This window comes from Patagioenas fasciata, chromosome 15 (genome assembly GCF_037038585.1).
Source record: "Patagioenas fasciata isolate bPatFas1 chromosome 15, bPatFas1.hap1, whole genome shotgun sequence".
NCBI lineage: Eukaryota > Metazoa > Chordata > Aves > Columbiformes > Columbidae > Patagioenas > Patagioenas fasciata.
Window position 1 is genome coordinate 1,356,957 of NC_092534.1, and position 19,493 is coordinate 1,376,449.

At 43.5% G+C, this 19,493-nt stretch overlaps 1 protein-coding gene and 1 non-coding gene across 8 annotated transcripts in view; both read left to right on the plus strand.

Moving 5' to 3' along the window:
• The window catches only part of MRTFB (myocardin related transcription factor B), a 78,088-nt gene extending 72,710 nt beyond the window's left edge, over positions 1 to 5,378 (plus strand). For all 7 annotated transcript variants that reach the window (XM_065850936.2, XM_065850932.2, XM_071815275.1 and 4 more), the window contains one exon: positions 102 to 5,378. In XM_065850936.2, the coding sequence (XP_065707008.2) occupies positions 102 to 640 (539 nt within the window). In that variant the 3' untranslated portion in view covers positions 641 to 5,378. The remainder of the gene's footprint in view (positions 1 to 101) is intronic.
• Positions 5,379 to 9,301: 3,923 nt separating this feature from the next.
• TRNAT-CGU (transfer RNA threonine (anticodon CGU)) lies at positions 9,302 to 9,373 on the plus strand. Its single transcript has one exon. It is a non-coding gene; the product is annotated as a tRNA-Thr (tRNA).
• Positions 9,374 to 19,493: the final 10,120 nt, after the last annotated feature.

The following is a 19,493-nucleotide window of genomic DNA, read 5'->3' on the forward strand; positions in this document are numbered from 1 at the left end:
GATTCCCAAAGTCGGCAAAAGAGAGGTGGAACTTGTAAGCCTGAGGATGTATGTCATTAACGTTTCTGAGTTCAATAGCGTTGGGTTTTTTTTAATTACAGAAATCTCCCTTCCAATAAAGGAGGAACCATCTCCCATTTCCAAAATGAGACCAGTAACAGCCAACATCACTACAATGCCAGTGAATACAGTGATATCCCGCCCACCACCACAAATCCAAATGGCCCCTCCTCCTGTGTCCTTAGAACCAACAACCAGCCTGTCTATAAGTTTGGAAAACCAGCTTGAAGCCCTGTTGGATGGAACTTTACCGTCAGGTAATGAAATTCCTCAACTGACAAGCAGTAATGAGGACAGAGAGCCATTTTCTTTAATTGAAGACCTCCAGAATGATCTGCTCAATCACTCCAGCATTTTAGATCATTCACATTCACCCATGGAAACGTCTGACCCACAGTTTGCCACTAGTAATTCTTGTCTGTCTCTTGACCTTCCTGATACAAATTTGGACAATATGGAATGGCTAGACATTACAATGCCCAGCTCCTCATCCGGACTCACTCCTCTCAGTTCTACCGCCCCCAGCGTGTTTTCCACTGACTTTCTGGATCCACAAGATCTACAGTTGCACTGGGATTAAGCTACAGCCAATGAGAACACGACCCGCACGTCTCTTTACAGCAGACGTCCATTATTGCACCATTCTGATTGCAGTTAAGATGAATTAAGACAGTAATGTTTGGAAGAACAAATGCTTGAAGCTAATTCCTTATTGATTTTCAAGTTTACAACAGTGAATTACTTTATGCTTCTAGAAGGAATGCAGATCAGGGCCCTCTGAAAGCTGGATTTCACAAGAAAGGATGATTGTATTTCCTGATTAAAAATACCCTAGGGTAAACGCATCACAAATATTTAAGAAAGAAGTTATGTCTGACTTTCTAATGCTTAAATGAGCAACACAACATGGCTAAACCTAGAGAAGAAAAAGTGAGGTTTCAATTGTCTGTATTGACCCAGTGAGCAAGTGTCTGGGGGTGAGGTATCACTGCACTTCATTGTTCCTGTGGACAGCCTGAGCCAGGCTCAACATGACTTGTGAGGGCAAGGGCAAGTACAAGCACTGGCTGGTTCAGTGAAATTTCATATGTCTACTTTCTTAATTTGTTCAAGTTGTTTTATATTTTGGTTTTGTGGTCTTTAGAACTCTTCCTCCATTCTTTAATTATGAGGGAAGAATTTAACTGCATCCAAAGGGATATTAAGTGTAACTGCAAGAAATCCACTGTAGCTATGCCAGGTAATATTGAGAACACTGAATTTTCTAAAGCAATGCTCTGGATTTAATAGCTAGATTTTAATGTGTATATCAGACAGTTATTTGTACACTCTTAACTTTGTATAGCTTATTTTTGTGAACAGAGGGGAACAGCGGTCTTCAAACAAGGTATTACTATAATGGAAATAATAAATATCCTAATTTACTTTGTGTTTGATGATACTTGTTAGATCATTGAGTCCAGTGTGTCAGCATATTAGGACAGTCTGAGGAAGCAGGAAAGTTTCATTAACGCTGTTGTGCACTATGAATCTGCAAAGAGGATTAATGCCCTCAATAAAAGATGTTTGTAGGATCAAACTGAGCTGCAGGGGACAGGACTGACAGGACAACCGTCATTTCTTAGTGAATACTTTAGCTATAGAACAGCTTTGTCTACATAACAACAGAGAAGCTGCTCACTGAGAATCCCAAATAACACTGTCAGGATATGGTGTTTGTTTTATGAGAAGGCGTATTTCATACCTGAAACACAGAATAGCAAAAATGACGCTCTTACCTCACAGCACAGCACATGAAAGTATCATTTTTTTTAAAGCCCTTAGTTGTTCTTTTCAGAGTCTGTCATGAAAGCAGGTGGGAAAACAAACAAAAAATGCAAATAGAAGTAAAAAACTTTGAAATTCTATGGTTGTCTCTCAGGTAATAGCTGTTAAATGTTGCCATAGGTGACGTAGGCTGATAATCAAACATAAAATCGTAATTATTTCCTATCAGCGCATTCCTAAATTAAGATAAAAGGAAACAGTCCCCTACTTACTGAATCATTTAAGCATTTTATGTTTTCTAGTCTGAAAACCGATCTCATTGCGGAGAGTAGCTGTTACCTATTTAGCAACCTGTGTCACATATGATAAACAAAACCAAAACAACACAATCATCTTAACATCAAACAAAATACTTTTGTCAGAATATGTTGTGGAATTAACTGCAAATTTGTCTCCAGATACACAGTGCGGTCTGGAGAAATCCCTTGGCTTAGATAAAAGTGGATTATGTCATTGATTCAGGGTTTCAACTGGCATCATATACATTTGCATCATATCAGTTACCAGCACTTTAAATTCTTCTAGATCTTCAGTAGTTTTGCAGGCCAGGATTTAATTTAATCTGAAATGAAGTACGGAAAAAACAATCTATGGAGATCTTCACCGCAAAAGGTGAAGCTGAAAGACATGTTTATTTCTTCCTTCTTGCTGTGCCTACAACACTTGAGTACGATATCACACACGGACTGTCTGTCTGCCTTAAATGTTGGTGGTATGGGACTCTTCGATAACACTGAACAAATACATTCGACTTTTTGCATTCCTTGTCATCGTTATCTTGGGAGCCAATACTCTGAGATACTAAGTGCCCTCAGCTGTTACGAGAAGCGGAATTAAGGACTCTTGGTCTGATAGGAACAACTTTGAATGAAATTTAGTGTTCTGCATTACTGTCAGTTTATTGTGTGTGATACACCAGACATGCTACCACATGTGTGGTTAGAGTTACCCCTTTTTGACCCTGCCTTCTGATTAAATAAGAGGCAAGTAAATTAATTTTAAAGGTCAAATTAACCTAGAGCAACTGTACTGTCATTTTTGATGTGCATGTAAATAGAGCTTTAAACCGGCAAAGTCATCTTGCTACAGAACTATACTTATTGGCAGCGTAGAATGTTAACTAATCCATAGGAATCTATGTGCAGAAATAAACCCAAACGGCTGAGATGTGTTGCTATCAGTACAGTATAGCTTTCTACTCTAAAAGTCTATTTGCAAAAACAAACAAAAAAACCATTAAAAAGGGATCATTTTAATTTTTGAAGTACAAATATTCTAGTGTAGCAAGTGTGTGATTACTTTTTTGTACATTTCAGAATTGTGTATTAAACCCTATATATAATGGTTTGCTTTAGACTTTGTTCTGAAATGTGATCTATTTGCCATAGTTATATATGCCTGTTATGGCAGAAATAGGTTTTGCTTAGACTTTTGTGTGTGCATGTTTTACATGACAATTTCTGTAACACAAATACAGTACATCTTAGAAATGTAATCACGACTGTGCAGTTTGACTGTACAGAATGGAATATTTCTCATTAAGAGAACAGTTGCAAAGGAATGCACTGACACTAAATTTGCCATTTAATAGCTGCAATATCCTAACAGAACACATCCTCTCAAATGTGGTGTTAGTAGATCCTTCAAAGTAATTAAGAATACTGTTTTAGCAGTGTGAAAATCAAAAGGTGTTTACACTTCCAGACATGGAGAGAGCTCAGACATCTCTTTTACAAAGGCTAATGTTAATCAAGAGGAGTCATATTTAATACAGAAATGGTATTTGTTATGCACTTCTAGTGCCATTCAGCATTAGTTAAGTAAGTTTAGAGGCAAAATCTTGTTTAACATTATCAGTCGTTAAGAAATCATTGTCATGAATTTAGCAGTTCTCTCCGAGAAGAAAATGAATTTATGGCAATTCTCTACAGCAATTTAGAGCCTAATCCAGCAATGTGAGCTTGCAGAATCAGACCTTTAAAAGCTGAGGCCACAGCTTTTAGAAATAATCACTACTTACTACTAAAATTTCTTTCCGAGGTATTTCTAAATCCACCCACAGTAGTTATGCCCAAGGAAGCAGGTGATGAAAACACGCGTTTCAATATTAAACATTTACGTAATGGAACCTCCAGCAATCAGAGCCTGCAGAGCGTAAGCACCGCCATTGAAACCAAGCACAAGCTGCTCAACTGTTGTCAAGGCAGAGAAAATGCAATCACGGAACACATTTAACTGGAAGGGCATTATGGAATCAAAACACAGTAAAGCTCACCGATGGAAACTATTAGTATTTGATGGTATCTTCAGTGTATTGTAAACTTTAAGCAAATTCTATTAAAACTGGAAAAATATCTTCCACTTATCTCTAATAAATGTTCTGTTGAAACTCTTTCTATTATGGTCTATCAAATCACCTTTCGGTGACTTCTAGACCATACCACAGATGCTGTTTTATGTGAGATATGTGGAATGGACTTGCATATAGTATATACATGGCCAATAAAGAGCATCCATTAAAACCTGAAGTAATCTCAAATACTCCTTTTATACCAGTTTGCTAGGAATAAATATAAAGTGCAAAAAAGAGACACCTACATCATTCTGTAGTGTGCGGTACTGAAGATAAAGACTTTTTAAGTTAAAAGTGCATAAATGTGTTGTAGAAATCTAGCCAAAAAAAGCCATTCTAGCAAGGAGAGCAAGTTCTCATTAAAAAGCAGGGAATGGTTAATAGCTATATAATCACACTATTTTTATAAAAAAAAATACAGCTCAGATATTCAAAAGACAGCCTAAAATAAATTCTAATAATATAAAAAAATTAAATAGGAACCAAAGCATTGCCATTTATATTGCCAAAGGAGGCACTTTGTATTTTGAAGCATAGGAAGTTAATTCCCCAGAAGTATTATCCATACTTTTTTAAAATTAAGGATGTAGATACTTTCAAAGCTGTTTTTGATGTTTAACAGTACAGATTTGTTTTTGTTGTTTGAGAATTTGTATTCAGTAATAGCACAGCCTTTCTTCCGATAGATAGGACTTTTCTTCACAGTACTGCTTGCAGTAGAAATAACGCTAACCCTAGGAGGTGTTTCTCTTCTCGTTTTCATAGTCATAATTAAGTCTTAGCATCTCATTTTGTGAAGAGAAGAAGACAGACACCTGTCTCTAGGGCCTCCTTCATTTAAGCACTACTTTACTAAATGCAAATGATGGCAATCAGGGCGTCAGTTTTTGTATTGCCTTTCTATAAGAAACCATGATGCCTTTGTATTTGCTGTTTGCACCCCTAAAATCAATTCCATATGTTTGAATGCCATATGTTTTGCACATTGTACTGTATATATGTAATGCATACTGTATTTTTATATGTGTACTACATTTATCAAATATTTTGTACATAGTGGCAATATTGTAGCTACTGAGGAAATGTTTGATATTTCAGCATTTTTGCTAAGTGTCTCAAATAAAAAAGGAAAACTGTGTTCGTTTGTCTCTGCTTTCTACTTTAAAGTGAAAAATGCTGTATACTCCTGCCTATTAACTTGCTGCATATTATCCAAATGTTGGTAAAGAGTGACATATTTCTTACAACATTTGTACTGTATCAAGTCAGAAATGTTCCTTTGATAGCAAAAAGACACACACATTTGCCCACAACCCCATACTATATTCTACAACCCCACCGAGACCTTCCTAAAAGAGAATCAAAGTAACAGAGGAGCACCTGAGATGCAACAGCTAGGGTTTGGTGGGTTTAGGGTTTTTCTGTTGGTTTGTTGGTTTTGTTTTTCCTTTAAGTGTTTATCCATAAAGAGACAGAGTAACTCTAAGACTTCACATAAAAAATTACCTGAAGATGAGTCTCCGGTCTTCTCTGCAGAGCAAGAGCTGCAGGGCCACTCTGCCCTAACGCCGCATCATTCTGGGGTCCCTCTGGGACAGGCGCTGTTGATAAGAAGTTAAGATAATGAACAGAAACATTCTTTCACAAAGCCAGGACAAGCCTATGCTCAAGTAACTGGTAACTGAGGAGCGTTCCGGCTATGCCATAGCAACTCTTTATAAACTCAGCTATACAGTTGCACAATTGTGCATAAGTATTACTGTTTCCCTGTCAGATTTGTAGAAAGGCCTAGTTTTGTACTTTAAGACAGACATCAGAACCCTCTCCTAAAGCAACACCTCCAGCTCATAAAAATGAGCCTTAGGGAAGGAAGAAAAAAACCTGGTGTCCTTCCAACAAAATTTCTCACATCATCTTTTCAGCATCAGTGTCTTCTAGAGAGATGGTTTTATGTGGTGTTTTAAAAGAGATTTTGTCAGAAGAGAACACAGCATATGTAAGATTCAGCATAAAGAATACGGGCTTTCACGCGGAGCTCAAACAAGGGTAATGACCAACATAAAAGACACTTAAAAATATCCAGATGTCAAAAGAAACCATAGGCAATTACACATTTCAAAATCAAGTTTACATTTTTACATATAAAACCTATTGTTCTGATAAATCAGGTCACTATTGAACAGAACTTTGTTTAGACAGTAACATTTTTCCCAAGCACACTAGCAATTCCACAAATAATTCAAATAGTCCTCTCTGCTTCCTCCCATGGCAGAATTACTTCTCAGCTCACAAAGATACAAAAGCACTAAGAAAACAGGCAGATGCAAGCTGTATAGGAGCTGTGATGACAAGTTACGACTGGCAAGTATGGCACATAAAAAAGCATATTTTGCAACAAGCTTGTAGGCTAGAAATGGAAGGACAAAAGTCAAACATGATTTATTAAAATCTAACTCCTTCCTACTGCCAGCTTGGTAATACTAAGAGTAATTCTCCAGTCAGCTGAGATAACCAGCCCCCTGAGGTCAGTCCTTATCATTAAATTACAGGTGTGAGGCAGTTTCTACTCCCACACATCATCACACCATTGAAGTCCTGCGCGGATCACAAGGACCAAGACAAAAGCAGACCTATGCTACCCTCCCAGCTCTCCCTCATCCAGCTGAGGGTATGTCCTTTGAAGCTACAGTCATAGAATCAGTTTGGTTGGAAAAGACCTTTAAGAACATCGAGTCCAACCATTAACCCAACACTGCCAAGCCCACCTCTAAATAATGTCCCTGAGAACCTCATCTCCATCTGTCCAACACTCCAGGGATGGTGACTCCACCACTGCCCTGGGCAGCCTGTTCAATGCTCAACAACCCTTTCCATGAAGGAATTTTTCCTAATACCCACTCTGAACCATACCTGGCACAACTTGAGGCCATTCCCTCTCGTCCTCTGCAGGCTCTGCAGAGCCTTCCCACCTTCCAGCAGATCAACACTCCCACCCAACTTGGTGTACTCCGCAAACTTACTAAGGGTGCACTCAATCCCCTTGTCCAGATCACTGATGAAGATATTAAACACAACTGGCACCAATACTGAGCTGGGGAACATCACTCATGACCGGCCACAAACTGGATTTCACTCCATTCAGCACAGGGATGGATGAACTGGACTAGCAGATAAACTCCAGCACGTGTTGAGGTTGGCGAGGCCATCAGTTATGCCCATAAGAACTGGAAAATCAGAATGAATCACCTTTGGGACAGCTATCCCAGGATAGTGGCAAACATATTTAACATGGGCTGACTTTCCAGTAAGGCAATTTAAATCAGACGCCTTTCACTGCAGGTGAAGCTAATTCAAATTCCTGTCTGTTGAAACACAGACACACACAGAGTTATCACGGAGAAGCTGACAAATCGCAACTTTTAAAGAAGTGAAATTTGTACATACAGTCAAGCCATCAGGCACGGGTTTTCCTGATGACAGTTCAAAGAACATCCCAGATATAATAATCTTTTAAACACCCTCATTACGGCACCACTGCACTAGTCACTGTGATCTCAGCCTTTACAAAGGTAGCTCTGTTAACATGTTCACACGCTTCACAAAACAAACAAACAACTGATCCTAGGTGGGATCGGTACCCCGCAGGTCAATAAACAACATCCAGGAACCCGGGATAACTTGGGTGTCCAGCAAAAGTTTCACGGGGAATTTAAAGGAATCTCCACAATTAATAATAAAGGAAAACGAAAAGCTTTGTTTCCAGGTCACACTTGTAAGTATCTAGACCAAATCTAGAAAAACAGGTATTTTAGTCTATTGTCTGTATTTCACAACACTAAGCTTTTATAGGGAACAAGTAGAAGGCACTTAGTTTAATTTAATATTTACCATTTCATTATCCCAACGTCTTGCATTTCTGCTTCTTTTCTCATAGCAGGAAGGTTTTATTCCCGCTTTTTTCTTTTTTTCCCGCCCCTCTCTAAACTCTTCTTTCTGCTCCGAAGAGCAGGACGTTTGCCGATCTAAATGTGAGGGTGCCACCTCCCGGTGCGGAGCACCCGGCTGCAGCACGGCCGTGCGCCCCATCCCTGCGGCCCCACACCCGGGACCCCCCGGGAGCCCCCAGAAACCCCCTGAGCCTCAGGGAGGTGGCGGCAGCGCCCCGGGGCCCACACGCCTCGCCGGGGCCGAGACGCCTCCACAGCCGCCCGGGGCAGCTCCTCACAGAACCCCAGAGGGCCAGGGGTTGGAAGGGACCTGGAAAGCTCATCCAGGTCAATCCCCCCATGGAGCAGGAACACCCAGCTGAGGTTCCACAGGAAGGTGTCCAGGCGGGTTTGAATGTCTGCACAGAAGGAGACTCCACAACCTCCCTGGGCAGCCTGGGCCAGGCTCTGCCACCCTCACCAGGAACAAGTTTCTTTTCATCTTTTAGTGGAACCTCCTGTGTTCCAGTTTGCACCCATTGCCCCTTGTCCTATCACTGGTTGTCACTCAGAAGAGCCTGGCTCCATCTTCCTGACACTGCCCCTTTCCATACTGATCCCCAGGAATGAGTCCCCCCTCAGGCTCCTCTTCTCCAGCTCCAGAGCCCCAGCTCCCTCAGCCTTTCCTCACACGGCAGATGCTCCACTCCCTTCAGCATCTTGGTGGCTGCGCTGGACTCTCTGCAGCAGTTCCCTGTCCTTCTGGAACTGAGGGGCCACAACTGGACACAATATTCCAGGTGTGGTCTCCCCAGGGCAGAGCAGAGGGGCAGGAGAACCTCTCTGACCTACTGACCACCCCGTTCTAATCCACCCCAGGTACCATTGGCCTTCCTGGCCACAAGGGCCCAGCGCTGGCTCATGGTCACCCTGCTGTCCCCAGGACTCCGGGTCCCATCCCGCTCGCACACCCAGCACGGATCGCGCTGCCCCAGCGCCTCACGGAGCCCCGGCCGCGCGCAGCCCGCCCAAAGGCCGCCAGGGGCCCACGCCGGCGCACGCGGGCCGCGAGGGGCGGGGCGGGGGCGGGCGCGGGCGCCAGCGATAGAAGGGCTCTGGAGACTCCGTTAACGCAGGCGCGGTGGCCAAGTGGTAAGGCGTCGGTCTCGTAAACCGAAGATCACGGGTTCGAACCCCGTCCGTGCCTCGGCGGTTTCGCGCTGGCGGGTGTTTCCGCACTCATTTTTAGGGGAAGGCGGCGGGAGCCCCGCGTCCCGTCCCTCCGCCCTGCCCCGCGGTGACAGCCAGCCCAAGCGGGGCGGGGTGGCGGTGCGCGGGCCCGGGAGAGCGCCCGGCATCGGCGGCTGCCGTCGGCAGCTCGGCTGCATGGCCGGAGTGCGAGCGGCGCCGCCCGGCATCAACAGACCGAGCACGGGTGACGAAACCGAGCGGTGTCGTGTCGCACCTAGGCAGCCGGGCCCCCGCAGTGCCAGAAAATCGCCCCCGAACGCCAGTGCACTCGCTTCCCTCTTGCAGCAGCATTTTTCCCACACACGCCTTCCTGGGGACGCCGCGTCCCACAGAGCCCGGGGCTCAGCCTGGAGCAGCACCCGGTTCCGCGTGTGAGGAGCAGGTGCCACACACAGCCGGCGCTGGCCCCGCCACGCCGGGGATTCGTCCCCCGAGGAACACGCGGAGCCCCTGCAAACTCCGCTCTGGAGAGCTCTCCGCGGGCTGCAGCTGCCAACAGCGCCCCGGCATTCCTGGGTCACTCCCTTCACTGTTCCCGCCCCGCAATTAATTCAACGCCGCTTCTTCACGTGTGTCACTAACCACTTGGAAGGATTATTTGCAACGTGGTTAGTGTTCACTTCGGGTTTTTTGGTTTGGTTTTGTTTTGGTTTGGTTATTTTTAACTAGAAAACCTCCCCATCGCGTTGCAAAGGGGTGAGGAAAGGTGGCGATTGTTCTGCGGACAGGAGATGCTGCACCAGCCAACAGCTGGTGCCTGAGCACCACGGGGACACGGCTGGGAGCAGCCACCAAACACACGCTTCAAACCATCAACAACAGAAACACCAACAGCACCATGGGTTGAAAGAGATCTTGACTCATTCATGTTTGATATTTGCTTACTGGTTGAAATTTCACTGACCTTTGATGAGTCCACACTGTTTTGTTTTCTGCGTGACAAATCTTCCTCTCGTGTTCTGCACCACCATTGTCTAGAAGCAAATTTGTACAACTGTTGTATGAACAAAAACAACCGTCATTAATTATTTACAGTAGATATCGTAAACTCTTTTAAAATAAAATATGTAAATTGTATTGGTAGGTCAAAATCATTACTTAAGTTGTATTTTGATTTAAAGAAGGGTTGTAACAATTCTACACGAGGCGCTTTTTTCACACATCTAGTGTTATGAAGGTTATCTGACTGTACTAATTACATGTAATTAAAATTTATATTCTTTGCACATACTTTACCATCGATATTCACGTCTCCAGAACTGCTCTTTAGCAAATTGGGCATAACACTCGTGAAGCATCACCAGAGAGCAGTGCATTCCTTCCAGCTCCTTTCTGAACTTGAAATGTCTAGCGTGAAATCCAGAAAATGTAAATTACTGAGTTTGAACAGTGACAATTTCAGCACAGAGCACGTGCAAAACTACAACCCCAAACGTTCTACACTGGCTCCGTTTTCTTAGGTATTTTTACTCATGATTACAAAAGACACTGAGGAGCAGCCATGTCCCTGAAGCTGCTTTCATAAGAGGGTTTTCAAAAGTAAACATCAAAATCAAACTCAAGGACAAAATGCATGTCTGATAAATACTGTTTTCTGTTCCTCCCAGCTCAGGAGAGGAGCCACCCTGCCTGTGGTGAGTAATGCTTCCAGAAATCCTTGCTTGTTTTTCAGAAATACGAGACTAAGCCAGGTGTGCACGAGAGCTCTGGCTCTGCCTCACCCACCCAACAACAGTTTGGGGCCTGTGAGTCTGTGTTACACTAAATGAGATGATAGTGAGTCTGTCCATAGTTTGCAGACAGAACTTACATTTTGCTAAATAACATTGATACGTTATTAGCATGATTATGATTTTGCTAGGAAACAGTTGAGGACATGTCTTATAGTTATTGACTTGAAATTAATTTTGTAATTAGAAAACTAGCTATGAAATCACAGCATGAGAAACCAGAAATTCATAACTCCAGCAGCAGTTAAGATGGAGAAATAATTAACATGCCATGACATAGATTCATTTATGTGACATTAAACCTTTTTGAAAGTGTTACTATATTTGCCTTCAGCTTTCTCTTTTCTAAACAACACAATCCCAACATTTTAAAAGCTCTCCTTTTAGGTCAGGTTTTCCACACCGCTAACCATCCTTGTTGCAGTCTCCCAGATCCTCTCCTGTTGCCACATATTCCTCTTGAAATGAGAACCCAAAGTGGCCCCGGTACTACTGCTCTCCAGCCCCCCGCGGATGCTCAGGAGGACACTGGGAGCAGTGAAGTGGGAATCCGCATCACGCGTACCCAGCAAAGCCCGCGCCGCCACAGCTGCAGCGCATCGAGAAGCTGCGTCACGGCCACCGCATCGCGCAGCAGGAGCCACCACACGTGAGCACAAGCTCTCTGAACAGGCACACGCGGCCCTGGCCCCAGACCAGACTGCGTGGCATTAAACTTCAGCTGGAAACCTCCTCTCTCAGCAGGTGCATGGCAGCCCCGGCCCCAGGGGACCGACCCGGAGCCGCAGGGACCGCAGGTCCAAGTGTCACCCAGCACGGCCAGGCCGGGGCCCGCAGCAAGTGGTTAAAACACCAGCCAGAGCCCGATGGGGCTGAACCACAGGCAGAATTTATGGTTTGAGTCATGTGAAATGAGTCCTCTCCTAATCCAGCTTCTAGGATCCACCCTTGCATCATTTTTCAGAAATCCCTCACGCTGTGCAGTCTTCTTGGTGAAAGTGCAAGGTGAAGCAAATTCAATTTAGTTTCATAACTTCTGCTGTTTCAACAGAGCTTTTTGCTGCCTTTTTGAGCTACTTGAACTCTACATGTGACAACCAGTCTGACCAACAGAGGACAGCACATCCATTTCTTTTAATGATCGAAAGATCCTGAACTTGGAGCTTCCATTCACTTTTTCACTCAGGAAACGCGAGTGACAGGCAGAGCAGAGCAGCGTGCCATAAAGAAGCCAGCCAGCTTAAAAAGGTCTTTTTACAATTAACTAGAGCCTGTTTTGAATTCCAAGAGATTACTTAAAATAAATCTACTGTTAACCAGGCATTACTGCTAAGGAAACACTGTGGGTGCAGCTCTCTGCGAGCTGGCTCTGGATTTTGAAGCAATTGTTTATTGAGCACTGCAACAAGAGTTACAACACAGCCAGGAGCCAAAGCACATGAGGGTGGTCAGGTGAACTCTGCTAATTCCCCTTCAAAACTGTGGACAGACAAGGTGTCTGTAACTAAGTTTAGATTAAATGTGTTTATAAAACACCGACGAAAAGCCAGACTCCAGTATCTTTATTGCATTTGATTTGGGGGCAGAGAAGACTCTGCAAGTCATAATGAAATTCAAAGAACGAACCCAAGGATTTCATGTGGCTGAGGGGAATTTCATTACGGAAATTCAATTAACCTGCAAGAGTTGCACACACTGGAATCTATTCTCTTTCTCCCAAAGCTGGCTATTAAGTTTTATATAGCAACCTTTGCTATTCCTGGATAAATAATGTTTTATTAAAAATGCGTTGACATCTTTATATAATTAATAGCATATAATAACATACTCATCTGTTACCACTTTGCGAAAATTCATTTCTGCTTCCTATGAAATGGATCCAATAGCATCTTTTCAAAAGACATGACTGAAGAAGGACTGGGGGTTAGACACAGGCACAAAGCAAACACACAGATTTACGAGATGTGAGGAAGAACAGTGGTGCAGGTCTGCTGCACGTCCTGATTTAGTTGTCAGGGCCCGATCCTGTGAATCGCTGAGCAGAATTAATTAACAGCCTAAGATACCATCAAGTCAATGGGGATGGACAGTGCTCAGCAGTTCTCAGTATTGAGGTCCTTAAATAAAAGCCAACCAACAAGTTCCCATTCATGTGAGTGACAACACCGTGCACAGATACAGTAATAAGATGAATTATTCACATCAGTGTAGAGTGAAAATGCAACCTACAAAGCCTTTTAAAAGTGACACACAAACATTAATTAGTGATACATGAGAGGGTTATCATTTGGCCCATTTTTCACTCATATGCGTATTCCTCTTATTTGCTGTGTGCACAGGTCTGATATGATGACATGGAGCAAAGTAAATACAGGAGATAGACATCTATAAACATTAGTAGAAAATGAGGGAAGGGAGTTACTGATTAGCTTTCTTCCCATATGAAACTCCTGGATCATATCAGAGAAATGTGAGTTAAGTGTTTTACCATTCTTCTTTTTTTAACCATTATCCGATCAGAGAAGCATGAAAAGCACTTTATTGCTCGCTTGATGGTGTTTTTTTTTTCCTGTGCTAGGAGCCCTCTGCAGGAAGTGAAGCTGAATTTCAGAAATCTTCCCTTTCTGACGTCTCCCGAATTTCTAGGAATGCCCCTTCCCTGTTACTATATTTGGAGGTAGTTTCTAGGAAAAGAACTCATGTTGGGCCGGTGCGGGGCTCCCGGGGCAGCCGCGGGCGGGCTGGGTCCGGCGCTCCCGGCGCGGCCGCGGGTGTTGGAGCCGCCGGGCTCAGCGGTCCCGGCGCAGCCCGCGCGGCTTTGTGGCTGTGCCGGAGGAACGAGCATGGAGAGCGAAGGGAAGGGGAGAGGTGGCTTTGTGGCAACAATGCGTGAATCTCCTCCAGTTATTTCCTGCTGGCTGCTCTTTTTTTTCCCTCTTGAACTTTTTTTTTTTTTCTTTTTTAAAGGAAGAGGATTTTAAGAAAAAAAAGAACGACCTTCTGGATTTTTTTTTTTTCCCCCTCCGCTTCTCCCTCTCCACCTCCCCTTGATGTGGCCTCTTGTTTAGCTTGTGGCGTGACCGTGATGAAGAAATGTTTCTGGGCGCCTGGCAGGGTGATCTTTTTATGTAATGAGTCAGGATTTTGCCAACGGAAGGAGCCGGCTCGGAGCGCGGAGCGGAGCGCTGGCCGTGCCGGGCAGCGGGAACCTGCCCCCCCGCCGGCCGCCGATGGACTCTGGCTGACAAGCGGTGAGTTGCGCTCTCCTTCCGCGCCCCCCGCCCTCCCGCGGGGAGCAGCGCGGCCCCGCGCGCGGCCCCGCCGCCGCCCAGGCCCGCAGGTGGGGCCGCCGCCCCGCGTCCCCGCTCCGCGCCAGGCGGGCGCCGGGGCCGCGCTCCGCCGCGCAGGATGGGGCGGCTCCGCACCCGCTCCGCGCCAGGCGGGCACCAGCGTGGCCGCGGGGAGGGGGCGGTGCGGGGCTGCGCATCCCCCCGCCACCTGCCGCAGGCCGCGGAGCGGGCGCGGAGGCCGGGCCGGGGTGCGGGCGCTGGGCGCCCCCGGCAGCCACAGGTGTGCGGAGCTGCCGGGGCCCGACCCGCCGCCCCGTCCCGCAGCCCCAGCGCGGCCCCGGCGTTCCCGAGCAAAGCGTAACCCGGTGGAACAATAGTCAGAAAAAGCCTCTAAATCACCCCGACCGTAAGTCAGTTAATTCCCCATTCACAGGCCGTGTATTTCACATTAACATGCCTGCTTGGCCAGAATCTCTATCAACATCTCTGCGTTTGCCTTTCAAGATGTATTTGCCGGTTCCAGAGCGGCTCAGCCAGGACGGTGCTCTGCGGCTCTGTGTTCGGGTTATCGAAAGCACAATGAATATAATAGTGGCTTTTAGAGCACAGTAATTAGTTTCTTTTAAAATAACTGACAGCATTTACCTACTTCAGTCATCCAAGCTTAAACTATAATGCTTCTAAACTTGGATGTTATTTAGAAGTTCTGTTGGAATGATAAACTGAGGATTTAGAAAATATGTTCGTTTTGTCTACTTGTCCTTTCGCCTTTGAAAGAAGTTCTTAAGAAACATAATGTTAAGGGTAGTAAAGTTTAGACACACAGCTGAATACTTGAATCTACCACTGTTAGTGGGAAAAGACCTGTTTCAAGTAAAGTGAAAGTGTTTTCTCGTTTGTTGTATAAATAACAGATTTAGAATAACGACAGACATCTCTATAATGTATCAACTTTAGTTTGAAATACAGTGAAAGAGATAAACAAGTAAGTTGTTACTTTGAGAAGAAATCTCAATAGGTATTTTGAGTGCTGGGTCTAATAAATAACTGTTACTCTCGGGGAGTTCCGTGTCACTTTATAGACACTTATAGAAGGTGCCGCTTACCTGCTTAATAAATAAATGATAAAATGTGAATAAAACCAAATAGTATCAGTTAGCAATTCCTGCTGTCCAGAAAATGAAGGAGTGTGTATTGCAACTTGGCTACAATATTCTCTTTTATTAGGCTGAAAATGACCCACTTCATAAGCAATGATTCAGTTAATTTGGCATATCTTACAAAGATACTTTACTTACAAATTGAATCTCGGAAGGTTGTGGTTCCAGAGTCGGGGTTTTGGGGGCGAGATGAGCTTATGTTTTATCCAACTGGCCCACAAAGTCCCGCTTTTGGTGGTCACTTTGTTCTGCAAAAGAAACCAGTCCGTTATGGCTCTTACACAGGACACTGAACTTAGTAGTAAACTACTGTTGTGCTTAGCAAAAGGCTACTCTATGAATAAATAATAACATTCTAACTTTAATGTTGTCTTCAGCTATAAATAGTGGACAGAAAATACTATCATTCTGAAAGTAAAAACATTTTTAAAAGTTTTTTAACTATCGGTGTTTTTCTCTTAAAAAAACAACAAAAGCTGAATAAAAAGTTACGTTTCAAAGAGGGGTCATTTTATATAGGTGAACTGGGAGAAAAAGTAAGTTCCTAGGAAACAGAGGCAGCTTAAACCTTGAAAACGTCATCTAAACATCAGTACTATTTCTATTGTCAATCCCCTCCTCAGTGTTTTTCTCCCAAAGTGTTCAGTTTTAATGTATCTCTTCAACGAGCTGCTTTTTTAACGTGTGTGTTTGTGTGTCTACATGTGTATAGTCTGTATCTATGAATCAATTTAAAGATTACTAATTTTTGTATTGATAAAAGCCATAGAATATATTTTTATGAGTAAGGTATTGCAAACCTGAGCTTGGTAACGCTAAGTTCATGTTACTGTTGACATTTTTGTATCAATATCCTAAAGAATCTAAACATAATTTTAACTTCAAAATTATGTAGTTGTACTTTCCCCATGGGATTCTAGTAAATGTTGAATATGAGTCAGTAGATAAGCTGAACTTTCCTGTGGTTCTGAATATACTGTGCATGTATTTAAGACTGAATGAAACACATCGCACTCACACAATGTCATTTATATAACGGTTCACATATACAGCATATGCACACAAAACACACACAAGGAGCATCCTCTTGGTTGGTGTAAATGTGTCTGTCATAGTTTTGACATTTTCTGCCAGCTAATCACCTGCTTAAGTTACACATCAACATCTAGACATTCACATTGTGGCCACATTGTCATTGTCACATTATCGTTGCAGTCAGATTAATCTGAACTGCTGACCTACTCAGACTGAATCAATGTGAGTATTTCCAAAGGGCCTGGAAATGCAGCCGCAGTTACAGTGTGAGACCCTGTTAAAGCCAAGCCGCTGGTATATGATATATCGCATGGCTGTATGCAGGATCTGTATATTCATACAAATGTGTATCGTGCTGAATTACCAAGATTTTTCTGTGGAGTTCTGTTATTTTATATTTTATAGCAATATAATCACAACACACGTGAAATAGGACAGATCCAAACCTCAGTGCAGCAAATTCCTCACTTGTTTCAGTCTGAAATCTGATGTGGAAGAGCTTAGGTCAGAATCGTGCTGCTGATATGCCTTTTAGCCACTATTTTGCATGAAAGAATGCTGTTCAAAAGCAGTGTTTATGCGAAGGTGACATTTTTGTAAAGCTACAAATTTAACTGTAGAACTCTTTAATTTTTGAATTCTAGTACTCAGTTTATGAACATGTTCTAGGCCTGACCAGTGTCCCCAGTTGTCCGGTTGGGATTAGTTTCACTGCTGTGCTCTCTGCACCAGCATTTTGGGAACACATCAGAGATGAGAAGGTGGATCCATGTGAGGATCTTGAAGGGGAAAGAGAAACAAACCCACGTATCCCAAGGGCAGCAGAGATCAGCTCTGCCCTGCTGGGGTCCAGCTCTTGCTCCTCACCAGCTGTTACTGTAAAGCTCTTAAATGAAAACCTGTGATCTTGCGTAGCTGCTTTCGTAGCGCACTTTATTAACCAGCTGGTTTTAAATAGATTTTTTTCGAATGGGTCCTATTTGATTCCGTATTGAAGATACATAAAATTCACATGTATTCCTTCTAGTGCCAACAACGTAGCTATAGAATTAATAAACTATTTAAATGATTGATGAGCAGCGTTGAGGAACACACACTTCTGGAGGCTTTCTTCATGCAAAATTTGTGTTCACCTTTTTTTCCATTAGTAAGCGTACAGAAAGAACTCCTGTTTGTCTCTGCTGTGCAGTACAACTACTGTGGATATAATGCATATGTAAAAACTTTATGTTCTTTTTGTATGTGTTACCCAAATTAATGACGATCAGACAAAACAGTGATAGATTCCCTAAACATCTGTGTTACAAAAATGTGATTTCTTTTCCATTGCTCTGGTTTTCCCACGAGTTTTACGTGCAGCGTGGGGTGGTGGCCTCAGAGACTCCTGGAGTGCATGGAGTACCCAGAGCATCCATAATTAAATACCTGGGATCAGTCTATCTTGCTATTTGAAATTAAAAAAGAAAGATACAGAAGATAAAAAGTAGACAGTACGCTTGGAATCAAAATTAATGTTCCTCGAGATAAAAACTGTCATGAATTATTGAAAAAATAATCTTTAAAAAGATCAACTCCAATTATTTAGTGCATTTATAATTTATAAAATCGCGAGCCCTACTAGCTAGATTTCTATTTAAAATACATTTAAAACTACATTATGAGAATAGCTTCTCTGCATTTTTAGGCAAAGCTTTAGAAAAACCAGCTTGCAAGCACCGAATGAGCAGCGGATTATCAAACGGCCCGATGTGTTTACTTTTGCCGTGCAAAGCGTGGGGTCCGCACAGGAGCAGCGGCAGGGCTGGGATGGCTCTGGGGCCGCAGTTTCTCAAGCGGGGCCTCAACCTTTGGCACCTCCCGACCTCGTGTCGCAGCAGAAAAGTTCTGCGAGTTCCGCGCCTCCCTCTGCTTCAGCCACCGAGAGACAAAGGAGTGAGGTAGTGACCCCGCGTTCGGGAGCTCCTGACCTGGAACAACTGCAAATGTTGCCTTAGTAAAGGCTACAAAATCAGTCGTCCCTTCCTATGGAGCTCTCCAGGGTTTTTCCAGGGCAAGAACACACACACATCCAGGGTATGATTTTTAAATGGTGCCTGGTCCTGCGCTCTCTGCTGGAACATTACACACCAGCACTGCTTCCCCGCCTTAAACCGGGACCCTGCGCCACAAAGAAAATCTATGGAAATGCAGGGTGGTATGTGCAGAACAGATTTTTCAAAGGTACGACTCAAAATCCTGTTTTATTTGCCTCAAAAAAAAAAAAAAATTTAGAAGGTTATGAAGCAAAATAATCTTTGATGGCTTTAAAATGTTAGGGGGCAAATATTGCTGTCACCTGGCACCTGTGATGCCACAACACTGTGAGACCTCTGCTGAAATTAATGAATTCAAGGCGTCATTTGCCCCGTTCACAGTGCACATCAGTTAATGATCACACAAGTCTCTCAGTGTAATGCCGTACACTTTTCTCAGTCAAACAGTGCAAATGTGTAGGGAATTTGGTAAAGATACAAACATGGAAGAAAGAAACAACGAATCAGCTTATATTGCCTGTTGTCAAAATGCCCAAATAATTTCTGTTTCCAGACCTACCGTGCAAGGGCCATGTTCGTGTAGGTGATGGGTGAGTGGATGGGTGGTGCTCAGCTCGTGGCTTGTTTAAAGGACACTTCTATAACATGTACAGAATAAATAAAGATCATAGGAATAGAAATAAACCCACATCTACTACTGAGCTAACTTGCTTTGCGAGCTAGCTAAATACATGATTTCCTAATATACCAGATGCTTACATTGTTGAGAGACGTTAATAACTTTAAACAAAACTATTTTGATGTTTTCAGTTAATGCTGCTGTAATAT